At 37.2% G+C, this 14,672-nt stretch overlaps 1 protein-coding gene across 1 annotated transcript; it reads right to left on the bottom strand.

Annotated features, from left to right (window-relative positions):
- Positions 1-1,805: 1,805 nt before the first annotated feature.
- LOC124278336 (NF-kappa-B inhibitor-interacting Ras-like protein 1) lies at positions 1,806-12,625 on the bottom strand. Its single transcript, XM_046714062.1, has 7 exons — positions 12,342-12,625; positions 8,424-8,519; positions 7,844-7,891; positions 7,618-7,713; positions 5,618-5,711; positions 4,582-4,668; positions 1,806-4,132 (listed from the first exon to the last, which is right to left on the bottom strand). Exons 1-7 carry the CDS (start codon positions 12,444-12,446, stop codon positions 4,077-4,079), a joined length of 582 nt encoding a protein of 193 aa, XP_046570018.1. The 5' UTR covers positions 12,447-12,625; the 3' UTR covers positions 1,806-4,076.
- Between the last annotated feature and the right edge of the window lie 2,047 nt (positions 12,626-14,672).

Raw genomic sequence — 14,672 nt, 5'->3', positions numbered from 1 at the left:
CTTTAGGCTCTGGTTGCGATTCATCACCTTGATGGTGCAGAGCCCTCATTGGGACGGTGTATATTTGTTATCTGAATGTTATCTGAATGTTATCTTTTCTCAGGGGGCGGTGGGGTAGCCTAAAGGACAAATACTTTAAGTATTTAATACTTAATAGTAGGTGGTGCATGCTTGTTTATCAACTATCTTAAAAGTTTGCTCAGGAAACGAATTCAGATTTCTGACTGACATGGGGATGACTTTATATCCCATGGTATTACATGTTGTTGGGGGTAATTGTCATGAAATCATTGCCATAAAAGTACATTTATGTCTCAATATGAGATTTTAAAAATGATTCTCTGGAAATTTAAACTTTTCAATGTTGTACTCCAAATTAAGTGAGAGAGTGAGTTAAAATTTAAAGTCACTTTGGCAATATTTCAGCCATATCGTGACTAAAACAAGTTATAGATTAACAATAAGTAATGATAGATTATAAAATCCTGTCAACAAAGGACAGTAAAACAACTAGAACATCACAGATATAAATGTAAAACTAGCAATTAAATCTAAAACATTTTTACTATAGAGGACATCACAATATAAAAATAGGCTATAGATCGCCAACAACTGAGGGTAGATCACCATACCAGGGACCATGGTCCAAATTAAGAAATAGCATAAAATTATTTGACTTTTCTAACCCATGTATAAGTAGTACCATGTGTTCTCTTTAAAAATATCCATAAAAAAAATTTGTGTCTCAATATGAGATTGAAAACATTAGTCACTGAAAATTTCAATTGTTCAACCTTTAACCCAAAAGAGGACTTCGCATACCATTATATGACTTTTCTTTTCTAGCACATTTATTAGTAGTACCTTAAGATCTCTTTGAAAACATCCATTAAAAAGGAAATTTGTGTCTTAATAAATTTCAGTTTCTCAACTTTTTACACTCACCCCCACCCCTCCTTAAAAAAAGGACTTAGCATCATATTTCAAGGGAGGACTTTTTAGTACACATTAGTTATAACTTAAACATGCTGAAAGCATTCAAGTCATTTCTGTACCAATTTTCTTGAGGTTTTGTCACATTTTGACTGGTCCATAAGTGCCATGACAGAGTAACGACAGTAATATGAATGAATTCAGGTTTTCTTTAAATTCCCTGGAGTAGTATACACTGGAAAACTGGTGGAGTGAGTGAGTGAGTTTAGTTTTATGCCGCACTCCGCAATATTCCAGCTATATGGGCTGTAAGTAATCAAGTCTGTACCAGACAATCCAGTGATCAACAGCATGAGCATCGATCTGCGCAATGGGGAACCGATGACATGTGTCAACCAAGTCAGTGAGTCTGACCACCCGTTAGTCACCTCTTATGACAAGCATGGGTTACTGAGCTGCATGGTGGAAGTTATAACTCAGGTACATGTACTATTGAAGTTACCTCCAAATCTATGTACTGTTGAGCTCTGTATACATAATTCCTGACCTCTGACCCCTGATTTCCAGACTCATAAACAAAGCTTGTTGTTTATAACAGTTGCCTATTTCCCACTACCAGCAGACATTAAGTGTTTTTGTGGTTTAATGCTGCACTCAGCAATATTTCAGATATATGGCAGTGTTCTGTAAATAATCGAGTCTGGATCAACAGTGCTCAACAGCATGGGCATCGATCTATACAAAATGGGATACAATGACCTATATCGACCAAGTCAGTAAGCCTGACTACCCAACCCAATTAGTCAAGCAAGGGTTGCTGAAAACCCAGGTTTCAGACAGTAAGAATATTTAAACAAAGAAAACTAAGTGAAGCATTCTCAAAACTGTTTATTCTGTAAACACTATCATCAACATAATCAACAACATATTCACTATACAGCATATATGTGATACAGACAGTTATACCATGATGCATGGTAACAATACATCAGGCCTACTGTATGTACTACTGGTCTCTAGGGACTGTATCTCCCACACAGCAGGGACTACAGGCGAACACCTCAATAAGTCTCAGCTGGGTGATACAAAGGTTATACTACAGACTAGGTGGTCATTACTTACTGCAACACAAATAAAGGTTGAACATCATCAAGTTGAACAAAGCTATCTTAGTACTAAGGTGACTCACACAACTTTATAAGGACTTATGACCATCTTCGCACAATGGCTGCTTCGGACAACAGCACCAAGTCATGCTACTTCTCTCGCGACCCTTTTTCATTCCAGAGTTCACAAGATGATTAGGCCAAAAGTTGAAGGAAAATTTAGAGACCTTATTTACATCCCTAAACTCAAAGAAATATTGCTATTTTCTTTCCTTGTTTGAGTGGCATTTAGAAGTTGGTGTGATGAACAACGAGGAGAGTTCTATGGATATATAACTTCTTTAATATCATTTGCTTGATAACGGTGTTAGTAGCTACACCGAAACATTGCTCATATTATATTAAAGAAGTTGTATATCCATAGAACTCTCCTCGTTATTTTCTATCCGTTAATGTGTCCTGTTCAGGTTTTTCCCCAGGTGACTTTCTCCATGTGTTTATATTTGTCTATTAACTGAGCATTTTGTAAACAAGGAACATGACTACTACTGATTTTCTGTTGCTGAGCAGTAACTGCAGTTCACAGAAAACATTCACAATGGTATACTGCTCCTGTTTTAAAGTAAAACGCCTGTTTTAAGTAATACAATGTGAACAAGTGCTTTTGTATATGTCTGAGCTGTAGCAAACATTACAAAAGATTCTTGATTGTCCTGCATGTGGTCGGTGTGTTTAGAAATAGCTTGTATATAATGGGGAGAAGTAAATAGTAGTTATTCGTTGCTCTGAGGAAAGGGTTTTCCATGGTGGTGTTCTGTTGTCACTATATAAATAACCTACAGAAGTCTTCATATCACACTCACTGGTGACCTTGAGAGATGGACACCATTGTTAGACACCAATAGATACTACTGAATAAATCTTCAATGTCATAAATAATGAAAGTGTACATATTGATTTATCAAGATGTCAAGATCTGAAAATGTCCAGATCTGAACAAATGGTCAGGAAATGATGAACAAATCACTGGTCTGCAGAAACCAAGATATCTCCGATAGGTAAGGGAGTTAACCTGCTATGAAATGGAAAACATTTATGGTCAGTTAACTCCCTTGCCGAGCGACCATGACAAATGGCACTGTGGTCACTACAACAGCATATTGCACACAGCAGTTTTAACACAGCAAAGTTATCTCATTGCAATATTCTTATGTCAAACAATTCTTAGCCAAGCTGACAACAGGAGATAGAATAGAGACAACATTAGGCCCTTTATTCTTTATACGTTGGTTACCAATATCAGCCAATTGAAAAACTAAAACTGGAAAATAAGTGAAATTTGTGAAAACTTGAAAGGTAACTGACTTTTAAAATATAGATGTTGTCTCAAGAACAGATCAGACACATATCGCATAAAGCTGTGGATAAAGAGCATCATTACAGAAATACAGAACAAAATGTCAATGTTGGTTTCTGGATGGCTTCATTCCTTTAGACATCAGATTACAGCCAGAACACAGATATTGCATCCTTCAGCCTTGTGCTTCAACGGATTGCAACTCTTAATGGTCTGAGTAGAAACTATTCTTGTATTTTTTTCGTTCAGTGATATTTTTGATAATATTGTTTGGAAGAAAAAGCTTGCTAACCACCGAATAAACAATAAATTGCCTTAGACAGAATTAACTCTCTAAATCTGAATGTCCCCACCTCGGACTGTTTCATGAAGTTCTTGTGTAGTTGCAGTTACATAACTTTCACCTTTTTACCTTAATTTAACAGTCTGTTTTATGAAACTCTTTTCAGGATATGAACTATCCAATAGACCAATAAACATGTTTCAATTCCCCCAAATTCTTGTTAATGACAAAAATGACAGCAGAGAAAGCCAAAGTTAAAAAGTTAGTAATCTGACCTCAGCTAGATGCAAGACCATAGTGAATCGATCATGGGACCATGCCATATCTTTGGGGTTACAAGACCTAAAATTTAGCATAGTTTGATGAACATGACCATGAGCATCTTGATATGAACCTTCTAGCTCTCCAGGCTTACAGACTTGGCTTTCCTGCCTGGCAGGAATGTCGACTTGCCTGCAAAAAAATATATATGTTTGCAATCGTGTGTAATGGTTAGTCTGTGCTGGGTTACTTTGTACCATTAGTGAGGCTAGTTCATTAAGTTCTATTTCGACATTTTATCATACATGTTTTCAGTTGTCTGAGATCATAACATCATTGTATTCACGACGTACATATCATATTTTATTTCAAATTAACAATATATGAATATCCTCTGAAATGAGCCAAATAAAACTAGATTACAAAGTCAAAAACAAGTAACAATCAGATTCTTTGGAACATTTCTATCTTCCAGTGAACCGTTGCTTCAGACAATGTTTTCTTGGTACTGCCTTGTTTCGACTTAATATCTGTACAATGAAATAAAAGACAACATGCGTGATATGAGTAACCATCTTTTGATTGTACTGATATTTCTACACAGCTCCAGTAATCCCCAACACATGGCGGCAGATACTTACTAGGTGGAGTTGTGATCTTCGAGGCCAGCCACACAAATGGTTCAACAAGAGACTGGCGGTTTGTGACGGAGACTTCCCACAGTCGCACTGAAAACAGTGTAATGAATTATATCAAGAGCGGATATCATTTGTTTGTTTGTTCTTTAACACTGCACTCCGTAATAATTCAACTATATAACGGCAGTCTGTCTGGGCCCCGTTTCACAAAGCTCTCGTAAGCCTATGATCTCGTAACTTTTCCCGTAGCATTCGTACCTCCTATGTTACAGTATAGGAGGTACGACTGCTAGGAGAACAGTTACGAGAGCTTAGTGAAACGGGGCCCAGACAGACTGTCTACACAGTTGGATTACAATGACATGTATGAAGCTAGTCAGAGAGCCTGGCCACCCGATCCTATTAGTCGCATCTTATGACAACATGATAACATACCTATATTATATATTTTATAGCAGCATATATTGAGTTGTTCACTGGTCACGAGGGGGACATGGGTTGATGTACCCTCCATGTTTGTTTGTAAACAAACATCGAGGGTACATCAACCCATGGACCCCGAGGGTCAAGTAAACAACATATTTATCTTACCGAACACCTCAATGTTCCTTTTGAACTGTTTGAAGCACGGGTATCGGATCACAATAAGGAATTAGCCAATACCGACAACAACCAAAACACTACTAACACGAAGTACCAAATGAATTCCCATAGTTCGGCAATCCCAGTGGGTAACAGCGGCTACTCGCATGTAAGCAGGGTACATTGATTGGCTCAGCCAATCAGAAAACGGCATTTATGTGTGAGGTAAGTAATGCTCTATGTCCATGAACTCAATGACATACAGGAGCTGTGGGGTAGCCCAGTGGTTAAAGTGTCCGCTTGTCACACCGACGACATGGGTACATGGGTACCATGTGTGAAGCCCATTTCTGGTGTCCCCAACCATATTATTGCTGGAATATTGCTAAGAACAGCATCAACCCTCACTCATTCACTCACTCAATCACTGAAGTATACACAAAACCACAATACTTACACTTCTCCTTGCCAGCCCAGGCCATAGCGGTGTTGAAGTCAACCTGCCTGTGTTCTGTTAACTCACTCTTGTTGCCAATGACGATGATGTGAATCTGTTGAAGAATATTTCAACCAAAATACAGGATTTGTCATGAGCACAAGTTTGACAAAATCAACTGAAGCAGAGGCAGAGCTAAAATTTCATGAAACACATTAAGTAGCTACTCCTTAGAGGGTGCAGTTTTAATACAATGCCAGGATTACAATAGGTGTGAAGCTACTTTCATATAAATAAACTTCAGTGAAAACAAATATGTCATCATTAGGCTCTTATTTATTCTCCTTGATGAAGTAAGATGTGTCCTTGTCTTTCTGGTCTAAGGGACTGACTGACTGACTGAGTTTAGTTTTCGCCGCTTTTAGCAATATTCCAGCAATATCACGGCGGGGGACACCAGAAATGGGCTTAACACATTGTGCCCATGTGGGGAATCGAACCCGGGTCTTCGGCGTGATGAGCCAACACTTTAACCACTAGACTACCCCACCGCCCCTGGTCTAAGGGATAGAGCACTTGCCTCGAGCACAGAAATTAGTTGTTCAATCCCTGGTTGGGGCCGCCTAATAATAATGTCAAAAGGCACTAACAGAGAGTAAACTGTGGTTTCTTTGTGGTATGTCGGTATTAAGCATCATTTCACCACATGACAGTTGTGGTGACAGTCATACAACTTATAAAATTGAGTGAAATTTTGTATTGTTGCTCTCGCTCGGGCAATACACAAGTCGTATGACACACTTGCTCAAGTGTAATAATTTCTTTATTATCAATTTTATTCATGTACATTTGTGAAGTAAAACACAGTAAGCAAGTGTGACGGTCCTGTTAATTGACATGACGTTCCATTGTTTAATGATGTTACAGACGACGAAATACAGAAACAATGGTTGCCAGGCAAAAGTGAGTGAGTGAGTGAGTGAGTTTAGTTTTACGCCGCACTCAGCAATATTCCAGCTATATGGGGGCACTCTGTAAATAATCGAGTCTGGACCAGACAATCCAGCGATAAGCAGCATGAGCATTGACCTGCGCACCTGGGAACCGATGACATGTGTCAACCAAGTCAGCGAGCCTGATCACCCGATCCCGGTAGTCGCCTCTTACAACAAGCATGGGTTACTGAAGGTTCATTCTAACCCGGACCTTCACGGATCCCAAGCAAAAGTCATGATATATATGACACTAGTTATGTTTCACCATATGGGTAATAAAGAAGTTATATGCGACAGCGATGTTCCAGTTATATAATATGTTGCCAATAAATTATCATCTCTGAACCAGGCAAACAATAAGCGGCTAGCATGAGCAAATGTCCATGCAGTTACAACTACACACAAGCAAACTATTTCACACAATGTGAACCCTTTGTTATATTAGTTCGACAACATGCATGGGACCTATGCTGCCCCAGATTACCTAATACATCCAGTAGGGATTGTTAATGACAACATCAGAGCTCCAGATAAGATTTAGCTCATGTGGGTACTGTACCCACTGTATTTTTTTGGAGTGGGTATTATGAATGTTGAGTGGGTATTTCATTTTCCGTTACCCACTGCTTTCAAATTGTTAGATACGCAAAAAGTTTAAAACAAATGCGTACGGAATATATTTATAAAAATCACTTGCGTAATGAAAAAGACATTGATTGCTATCAAGTTGTACTGTTAGTATAGGACAAGTGTTGTACTGTCAGTATAGGATGAGTGATTTTTTATGAAATCATGTCCATTATATTTAAGTTGGTTTTGATTAGATATGACATAAGGCAGAACATACCTGCTTAGTAAACTTACTCAGTCACATAATACTTAGGTGAGTAAAATGACTGAAATACGCACATTTTTAAATGCATAATTGGTACGCAACAATTATTTTTCAATGCGTAATTGGAAATCTTATATGCGTATTATACCCGGATACGCAGCTTATCTGGGCCTCTGACAACATCATCTCACCTCCTTCTTGTCCCTGGTTTTGTCAATGTCTCGCTTTAGTTTGTCCAGTTTCTTGAAAGACTCAAAGTTTGTTACATCATAAACCAGCACAAAGCCCTGTAACAGAGATTAATTGAAACTGAAACAACCAGTCTACATATAAACACTGGGTAATAATTGACACTGTACTCCAATATATATTTCATTGTTTGTTTAGATACTAACAGGTTTCTGCTTCTGTACTTACGTCAGGAAAGTTGAGGTAGTGTTTTGGTAGATCTGTGTTGGTCCCATCCTGCAAAACACAACAGATGAAACCCTCACAAAACCATTGCAACGGCAATCAAAAGTAATCTCAACAACAAGAATGAAGTCAAATAATCCAAAACTTATTATACCAGTAAAAGAATCAGGATTAACAAATATCAAGATTATTGATTATTGTCAAGGTTTCATGGTATAATGATTTATTCAAGAGAGCACCAGCACATATTATTTCCAGTGAAGGTTTATTTGTAACAAATTCTGTCCAGCATCTTATCATTCAAAATTGGCCTCAAAACATATTTAGGGGTGGTGGGCTAGCCTAGTAAAGCATTCGCCCGTCATGCTGAAGATCCGGTTTGATTCCCCACATGGGTACAATGTGTGAAGTCCATTTCTGGTGTCCCCTGCCATGACATTGCTGGAATATTGCTAAAAGCAGCATAAAACCAAACTCACTCACTCACTCAAAACATATTTAACAAAATGCAATGGAGATATATGTTTTTGAGAATTGAGGCTGAACCTGCTTTTAAGATGATTTTGTTTCTGAGAAGACTTACAAAACCTCCAATGTCAAAGATGCGTATTTTCTCCCTCACGCCACGATCAGTCTCAATCACAGCAGTGTAGATGTCTTCTATGGTGGCCTGCATTGGCTAACAACAACATGGACACATATATCACCACATCTATAGACATTCAGAATCATCTAGAGCTACAGATAACTTTTTGGGTTATTGAGTTATGTACTCGCTTGTGTTCATCTCAAATGGGTATCCTAATTTTCCTTTGAGTAACCAAATAGATTGTACTCACCTCACTCAAACTCAATTGGGTATTTTGCCATTTTTCATTAATTTTAAAAATATAATAAAGTTTAAATGTTAGTGTTTGTTATTTATATTTGATCTATAATATGAGAAACGATAAGAAAGACTGCAAGTTGTCAAGTTCATGTCCTGAAATAGAACCTCTCAATATACCTCAGTTATTTTATCTATCCACCGGTACGCAAGCTAAGATTTGACATTTTTGTGTGTACGCATGTAAGATCACTTTTATTGAGTATTTACAAAAATTCAAGTGTACTTGTACGCAATATACTTAATAGGAATTGAGTTTTCACATACCGGTAAATATTTGCGTGATTCACGCAGATACACAGCTTATCTGTTCCTGTGGAATCATCGCTAATCCAGGGCTCCAGATAATTTTTCATGATCAGGAGTAAATGCTCCTTATTTTTTCAATAAAGGAGTACTGGAAAACCTTAAGAGTACATTTAGAATACTGAATGGGAATTAATGGCGTATCAGTAATCTTGTGTTTCGTTTCATATATGCACCACAACATTGCTACTCTTGTGTAAACAGGTCAATAAACAATAAAACAATAATTTTTCAGATAAATACGTCTGTAAAAGATTCTAAGACCGTACACCATTGCTGTGGTGCGTATCTGCTACGCTTTCTAAATTATTTCCTACCGTATCTTGCATATTTTTTATCCGTACATACGCCGATACGACCCTTATCTGGAGCCCTGCTAATCAGTGATAAAATTACTAAGTAGTGATGTTTCCATGACAGACTGATCTAACAAATGTTCTGTTTGGGATACATTACAGACTGAAGGTTCAGTAAGCATATACTGGTGAAAAGATCAGTTAAAGTATTCATAATACATTATGGTGGAAAAATACTTGACATCACTATCATCAGTACCAAACCATTTAAATTCAAAGACAATTACAAATGAACACTATGTACAACATACTGATGGGAAATAAAAATATTTAAAAAAACAACAAATGAACACACTTGTCAAATGTCATGAAAACACGGTCTGCCATAACCCTTTAAGAAGTATACTAATATCATCATTACAACAGGCATAAAACAAGTGCAAAGAAAACATGTATATTCCTAACAAACTCTAATTAATGAAATATCAGTTGGCAGCTCCTCTTCTATATCTCATCAGTATTGAACCATTTATTAAATTTAAAGACAATTAATCTAAAGATAATTGAAAAATGGGAAGAGGAAATATTAGTAAGACAGAACTGGTCAAACATATTTATCAAAGCATTTAAAACTACATCTGATCCAAAGTTAAGATGGATGCAATACAGGCTACTACATAGAATTATACCAGTCAATACATACTTAATCAAGATGAATGTTGTTAATAGCAATCTATGTACATTTTGTAAGGCAGAGCCGGAATCAATACTACACCTTTTGGGGGGATGTAGAGAAAGTGAATCTTTTGGGGGAATCTCTCTCAATGGATTATGCTGAAATGTTCACATGCTAACAGAATTATATTCCATTGTGATCTAGTGTTATTTGGTATTTCTGAATCCTTCCACAGTGATATTATATTTGACTTGATAATTCTATTAGCTACATTTCATATCTATAAATGTCAACTTACAAATCGAATACCGCATTTATCCGTTTTTAAAAAGGAATTGAACTATTACCATAACGTAGACAGAATCAGATATTATAGCAAAGGAAGGTTTCAGGAATACCATAACAAATGGAAACAGTATGAAAATCTTTTTCAGTAGCACACGTTGACAATAGGAATTAATTTATTTTCTGTTTTTGTTTGTTTGTTTGTTTGTTTGTTTTTCTGTATGGATGTGTGAGCGAATGTTGTATCTATGTGTTAAAAAATAACAAAAAAACTTGGTGAGTCCAATCCCTGTATATATATTGTATACATTTATACATATATTGTATACTGCTTCTCCGGAAAAAAAAATGTAAAAAAAGAAAAATCAAAACAAAATCAAAGACCATTGATTACAAATGAACACACACACAATGAAAAAAATCAATATTGACTGACGCAAAAGAATGTCCTCAAAGTCTTTTTTAATGGAAAGGATGTCCTCCTGTCCATTAAAACTTATGTTTGCTTTGGTTTCTGGGTAATACAAGTTACTCCCCTTCACCTATTCATTTTTAATTCTGACAAAGTTGGTTGGTAAACAGTTAATGGAAATCAGGAACATTTTAATTGATAGAACCATGGGAACACATCCTGTGGTTCATGTAGGTTCATAAAAATGCTTGCCCTGGGAATATAGGATATAGAGGATTATTCATCATAACTGCTTTTGAACCATTGTCTTCGGCTGTTTCATCTAAAGGAGGTTGATGTTTGAAAATAAACTTGACTGTTTTACTGTACCAGCTCTGAAGAGTTTGAGAAATAAAGTATACAACTGAGAATTCACTCTCCAGTCTGCTCATTATTGTGTACATGTATCGTGAAATTGTGATCCCTTTTGTTCCTTGTGACATCACATGCATGTCACGTGTTGGGAGATACGCATTGATATGACACATGCGGGACCCGTATCAAATACATCATCATCACATAACCATTTCTTGCTTGTTTCATTTCTCGCAACCAACACACATGGGAGTATACTTTCTCTTATCCAGCAGATTATATACACAGATTTGTCTAGTGGCCCTTGATTTACATAGTAGTTAAAAAAAGTCTTCAAAACAGATCTTAGGTTAGGGCAACAACATGCAACTACAGACTTCAGATTCTGTCTCCACTTGTACGCATGGTCCTGTCTCATGTGTGACAAGCTCTAGTCTAGCCCCAATGGAATGTTACCGTCTAGAAATGATCATATATCCTTCAGTAACGAAATGACCCTACTGGCTAGCGAACAGTTATCGGCCATATTTTAGCGGTATTTGCAAACTTACTCCATCGTTCGTAAAATTAATGAAACAGAATTAATTATGAAACTTAATTAGCTATTCACAGATGTGTCTGCCACCGATCATGTTTTTATATAATGCAACGGAAGGGAATCATGGCAGTATAAATAGATGTTTTCTCACAACTAACTGTAACAGTTATCGCTATTCAGAATTTCTCATGCCATTAATGAAATAATATATATACTTATATCATACAGTAGCCTCGAATAATTGATTGTGTGACTATTTGAGTGTTTACCTTACAGTAGATTGATAGGGAATGAAACAATTGAACTAATGACTTGTGAACTTGAACTTGGCAAGTCGCTATTATATATGTTGTGGGACATCCCCCCGACTAAGTTAATTTTGTATATAGGGTTCATAACTTTATCTTTAATTTTTCTCTTACGCTACTTGCCGTGAAGAATTTTCTTTTGCTGTCCTTTATTGTTGCCAAATACCGTGGGGAAAAATACCGGAATTGTAATTGATCGGAACTGCGCACGTGTGATACTGTTGTATTGGCGATAACTGTTAGCAGAGACCATATTATATGCTCTCTGCTGTTTGTGTTACGCGGCGATAACTGTTCGCTAGCCAGTACATCGCGATGATGGGTCATGATTGGTGGACCTTATCACGGCTCTGGGTTGGACAAACTTCAGAATAAATATTTTTCTCCTGGGGTTAATGACAAACACAATCTAAACAATCAGGTGGATGATGATGCCTCACCGTGGCTTCGATGACATGATTCGCGTACAGCAGCTGCTCAACCATCGATGTCTTCCCAACCCCAGTCTGTCCGCACATCAACATTTTGCCAATCTTCACAGGCATCGTGAGAAATTTGTAGCTGTCAGTGGAAGTTTGCAAACATCTTAATCCGAGAGTCCTAACCTCAGCAGTTTGTGATAGTTTGGGCTCCTGTCTTCGTCAGTTAACAAATCAATACATGGTATTCAGTACTTGAGGCAGCATTAAACGCGATCCTGGGATTTTTGCTTGTCGAGGAAACAGTATTATCTCCCCTTAGGTCAATACCCGTGTTGGTTACTCAAAAAGTTGGATTCTATTCTGTTTTTATTGGCGCATGTTACAGCTACCGTTTTGGACTGTCGAATTACAGAAAAATGCTTTTGGTTTAATTCAGTTGCATTAGAACTGCTGTCAAGAAGGCATTTGTATACAATGGGCAAAGAAACAAAACAATGTGTGTATTCGTACTGGCATATTGACAAAAAGCAGAGACCATATAATATTACATGGTCTCTGTAAAAAGTGACAAAATGAAAACAAATTTTAAAACAACTACACTAGCTGTTGAATAACAATTCAACTTTGGATAGTGACAACATTGTACCACAACATGAATTATGATTCTCTCTGTACAAAATTGATGACCTAGTGGTCATGTCGGTTTGAGTCAGAACTACACTTGGCAAAAGAACGTTAAAACTTGAAACTTCACACTACTCGATCATTGCTGTTTAGTTGCGACCTAAAAATCTGCTCGGATTCGAATGTTTTCGACCATTCATACTTTATTTAGTTCACCGGTACCCAAAGTTGGACAGAGATAGTGAGATTGAAAGCAAAGTCAGTAAAGGTACATATTTCCATTCCTGGTATCGTAACGAAAAGACGGGTTGTTGTCATTTACATATAGTCTCCTGAATAGACCACAAAAAAAACCACCAAAAAACCAAAACCAAAAAAAAACTCGAATGGATGGCATCTGCAAAGATTTTCCAGCGTTGAATTCTGAGCATTGGAATTATCTATCATTCCTCATGCAGTGCCTCTGTCAGTTCAGTCCACCAGGTCTATCGCGAGGTCTACAAATGTCTTACTTTCATAAAAGTTCCAGGTAGGTTTGTTGACGTACACTGCATTTGATCCTCTTGCAAATTCCAGATCCATACATATATATAGATGGGCATGTTTCTTTTGTATTCTGTTTCGTCATTGTTCCAATCATCTCCAAAGATATAGTATTTTGGTCAAATTTATTACCGGCAACATTATCACTGCTTGTGTCTTAACATCCACTACAGCTGATATTAGCTTTAAACGTAACGTCGTAATTTCTTTTGTATTGTATTGTCTTGTTCCGTTTTACATCACATCGCATCACGTCACGTCACGATTTGTCGTATCATATGATGCAATATTTCTCCATCCCTATGTCCTTCCTTTAAATTCATTTTATTCAAACTCGTGCAAGCATTCTCACTCGATAAACAAATAGAGGAGTGCCCATGTCATACTATTTTTACGACACGAGTGCCTAAATGTTGGTCTTTCCCGAGAGAGAGCGAGGGATATACCGATATTTAGGCACGCGTGTGGTAAACATAGCATGATATGGGCACGAATATGACATTCTGTTTATTACCAAATAGAAGTCGTCAAATTGAGGAACATATATATATATATAACCAAATCTCCTTTCAAACATAGGCTGGCTACCTGCCGTCGCCGCATGTAGAACGCAACGTCACAGAAGAAACGTGACGTCATAGTATTGTTCAGGACGTCACGTCACCATGACAAAGTGATATTTTGCCCAAGGGCATCGTATGAAAAATATGAACCCCGATATTTTCGCCCTCGTAGGTAATAAATTCGGGTATACAGTGAAATTTCCATGTAATATAGGATCTATTTTATACGTTATAAAATACAGTAGGAGCTAACAGTGTATGAGGACAGTACTAAACTGTGACGTAATTATTGGTTTGACGTCATAACAATGGTATCTACACTAAGCTGGTGGGAAATTACACAATATGATACTTGTTTTGAAACGTGACACACAACTAACTTTCTTGGAATACGGAAGTGTTTTACAACTTATAACCATGTTGTTTGTTGTAGGGTATCGTTGGAAAGAGTGAAATATGCGCCTGGAGATGCAGTGGCAACCCCACTGGCAAAAAGGGACATTGTTAGAAAAACAATCACCACTTCTAAATGCCACTTAAGGAAATCTACATTTCGGTTTAAAATGAGGTTGGAGATTCTTTTACGTGCCCTTTCCAACATGGTGCTTATTTCGCACAC

The sequence above is a fragment of the Haliotis rubra genome, unplaced genomic scaffold, assembly GCF_003918875.1.
Source record: "Haliotis rubra isolate DU_JTF1 unplaced genomic scaffold, ASM391887v1 Scf235, whole genome shotgun sequence".
NCBI classification, from domain to species: domain Eukaryota; kingdom Metazoa; phylum Mollusca; class Gastropoda; order Lepetellida; family Haliotidae; genus Haliotis; species Haliotis rubra.
This window is presented reverse-complemented; position numbering and strand designations above follow the sequence as displayed.

Excerpts from the sequence above, each read along its gene's own strand:
- LOC124278336 (XM_046714062.1), bottom strand. The coding sequence starts at position 12,446 with ATGCCTGTGAAGATTGGCAAAATGTTGATGTGCGGACAGACTGGGGTT. Across the intron at positions 8,520-12,341 it reads ATCATGTCATCGAAGCCACG|CCAATGCAGGCCACCATAGA; the intron begins GTGAGGCATCAT and ends TGTTGTTGTTAG. Across the intron at positions 5,712-7,617 it reads AAACCAGGGACAAGAAGGAG|ATTCACATCATCGTCATTGG; the intron begins GTGAGATGATGT and ends ATTCTTCAACAG.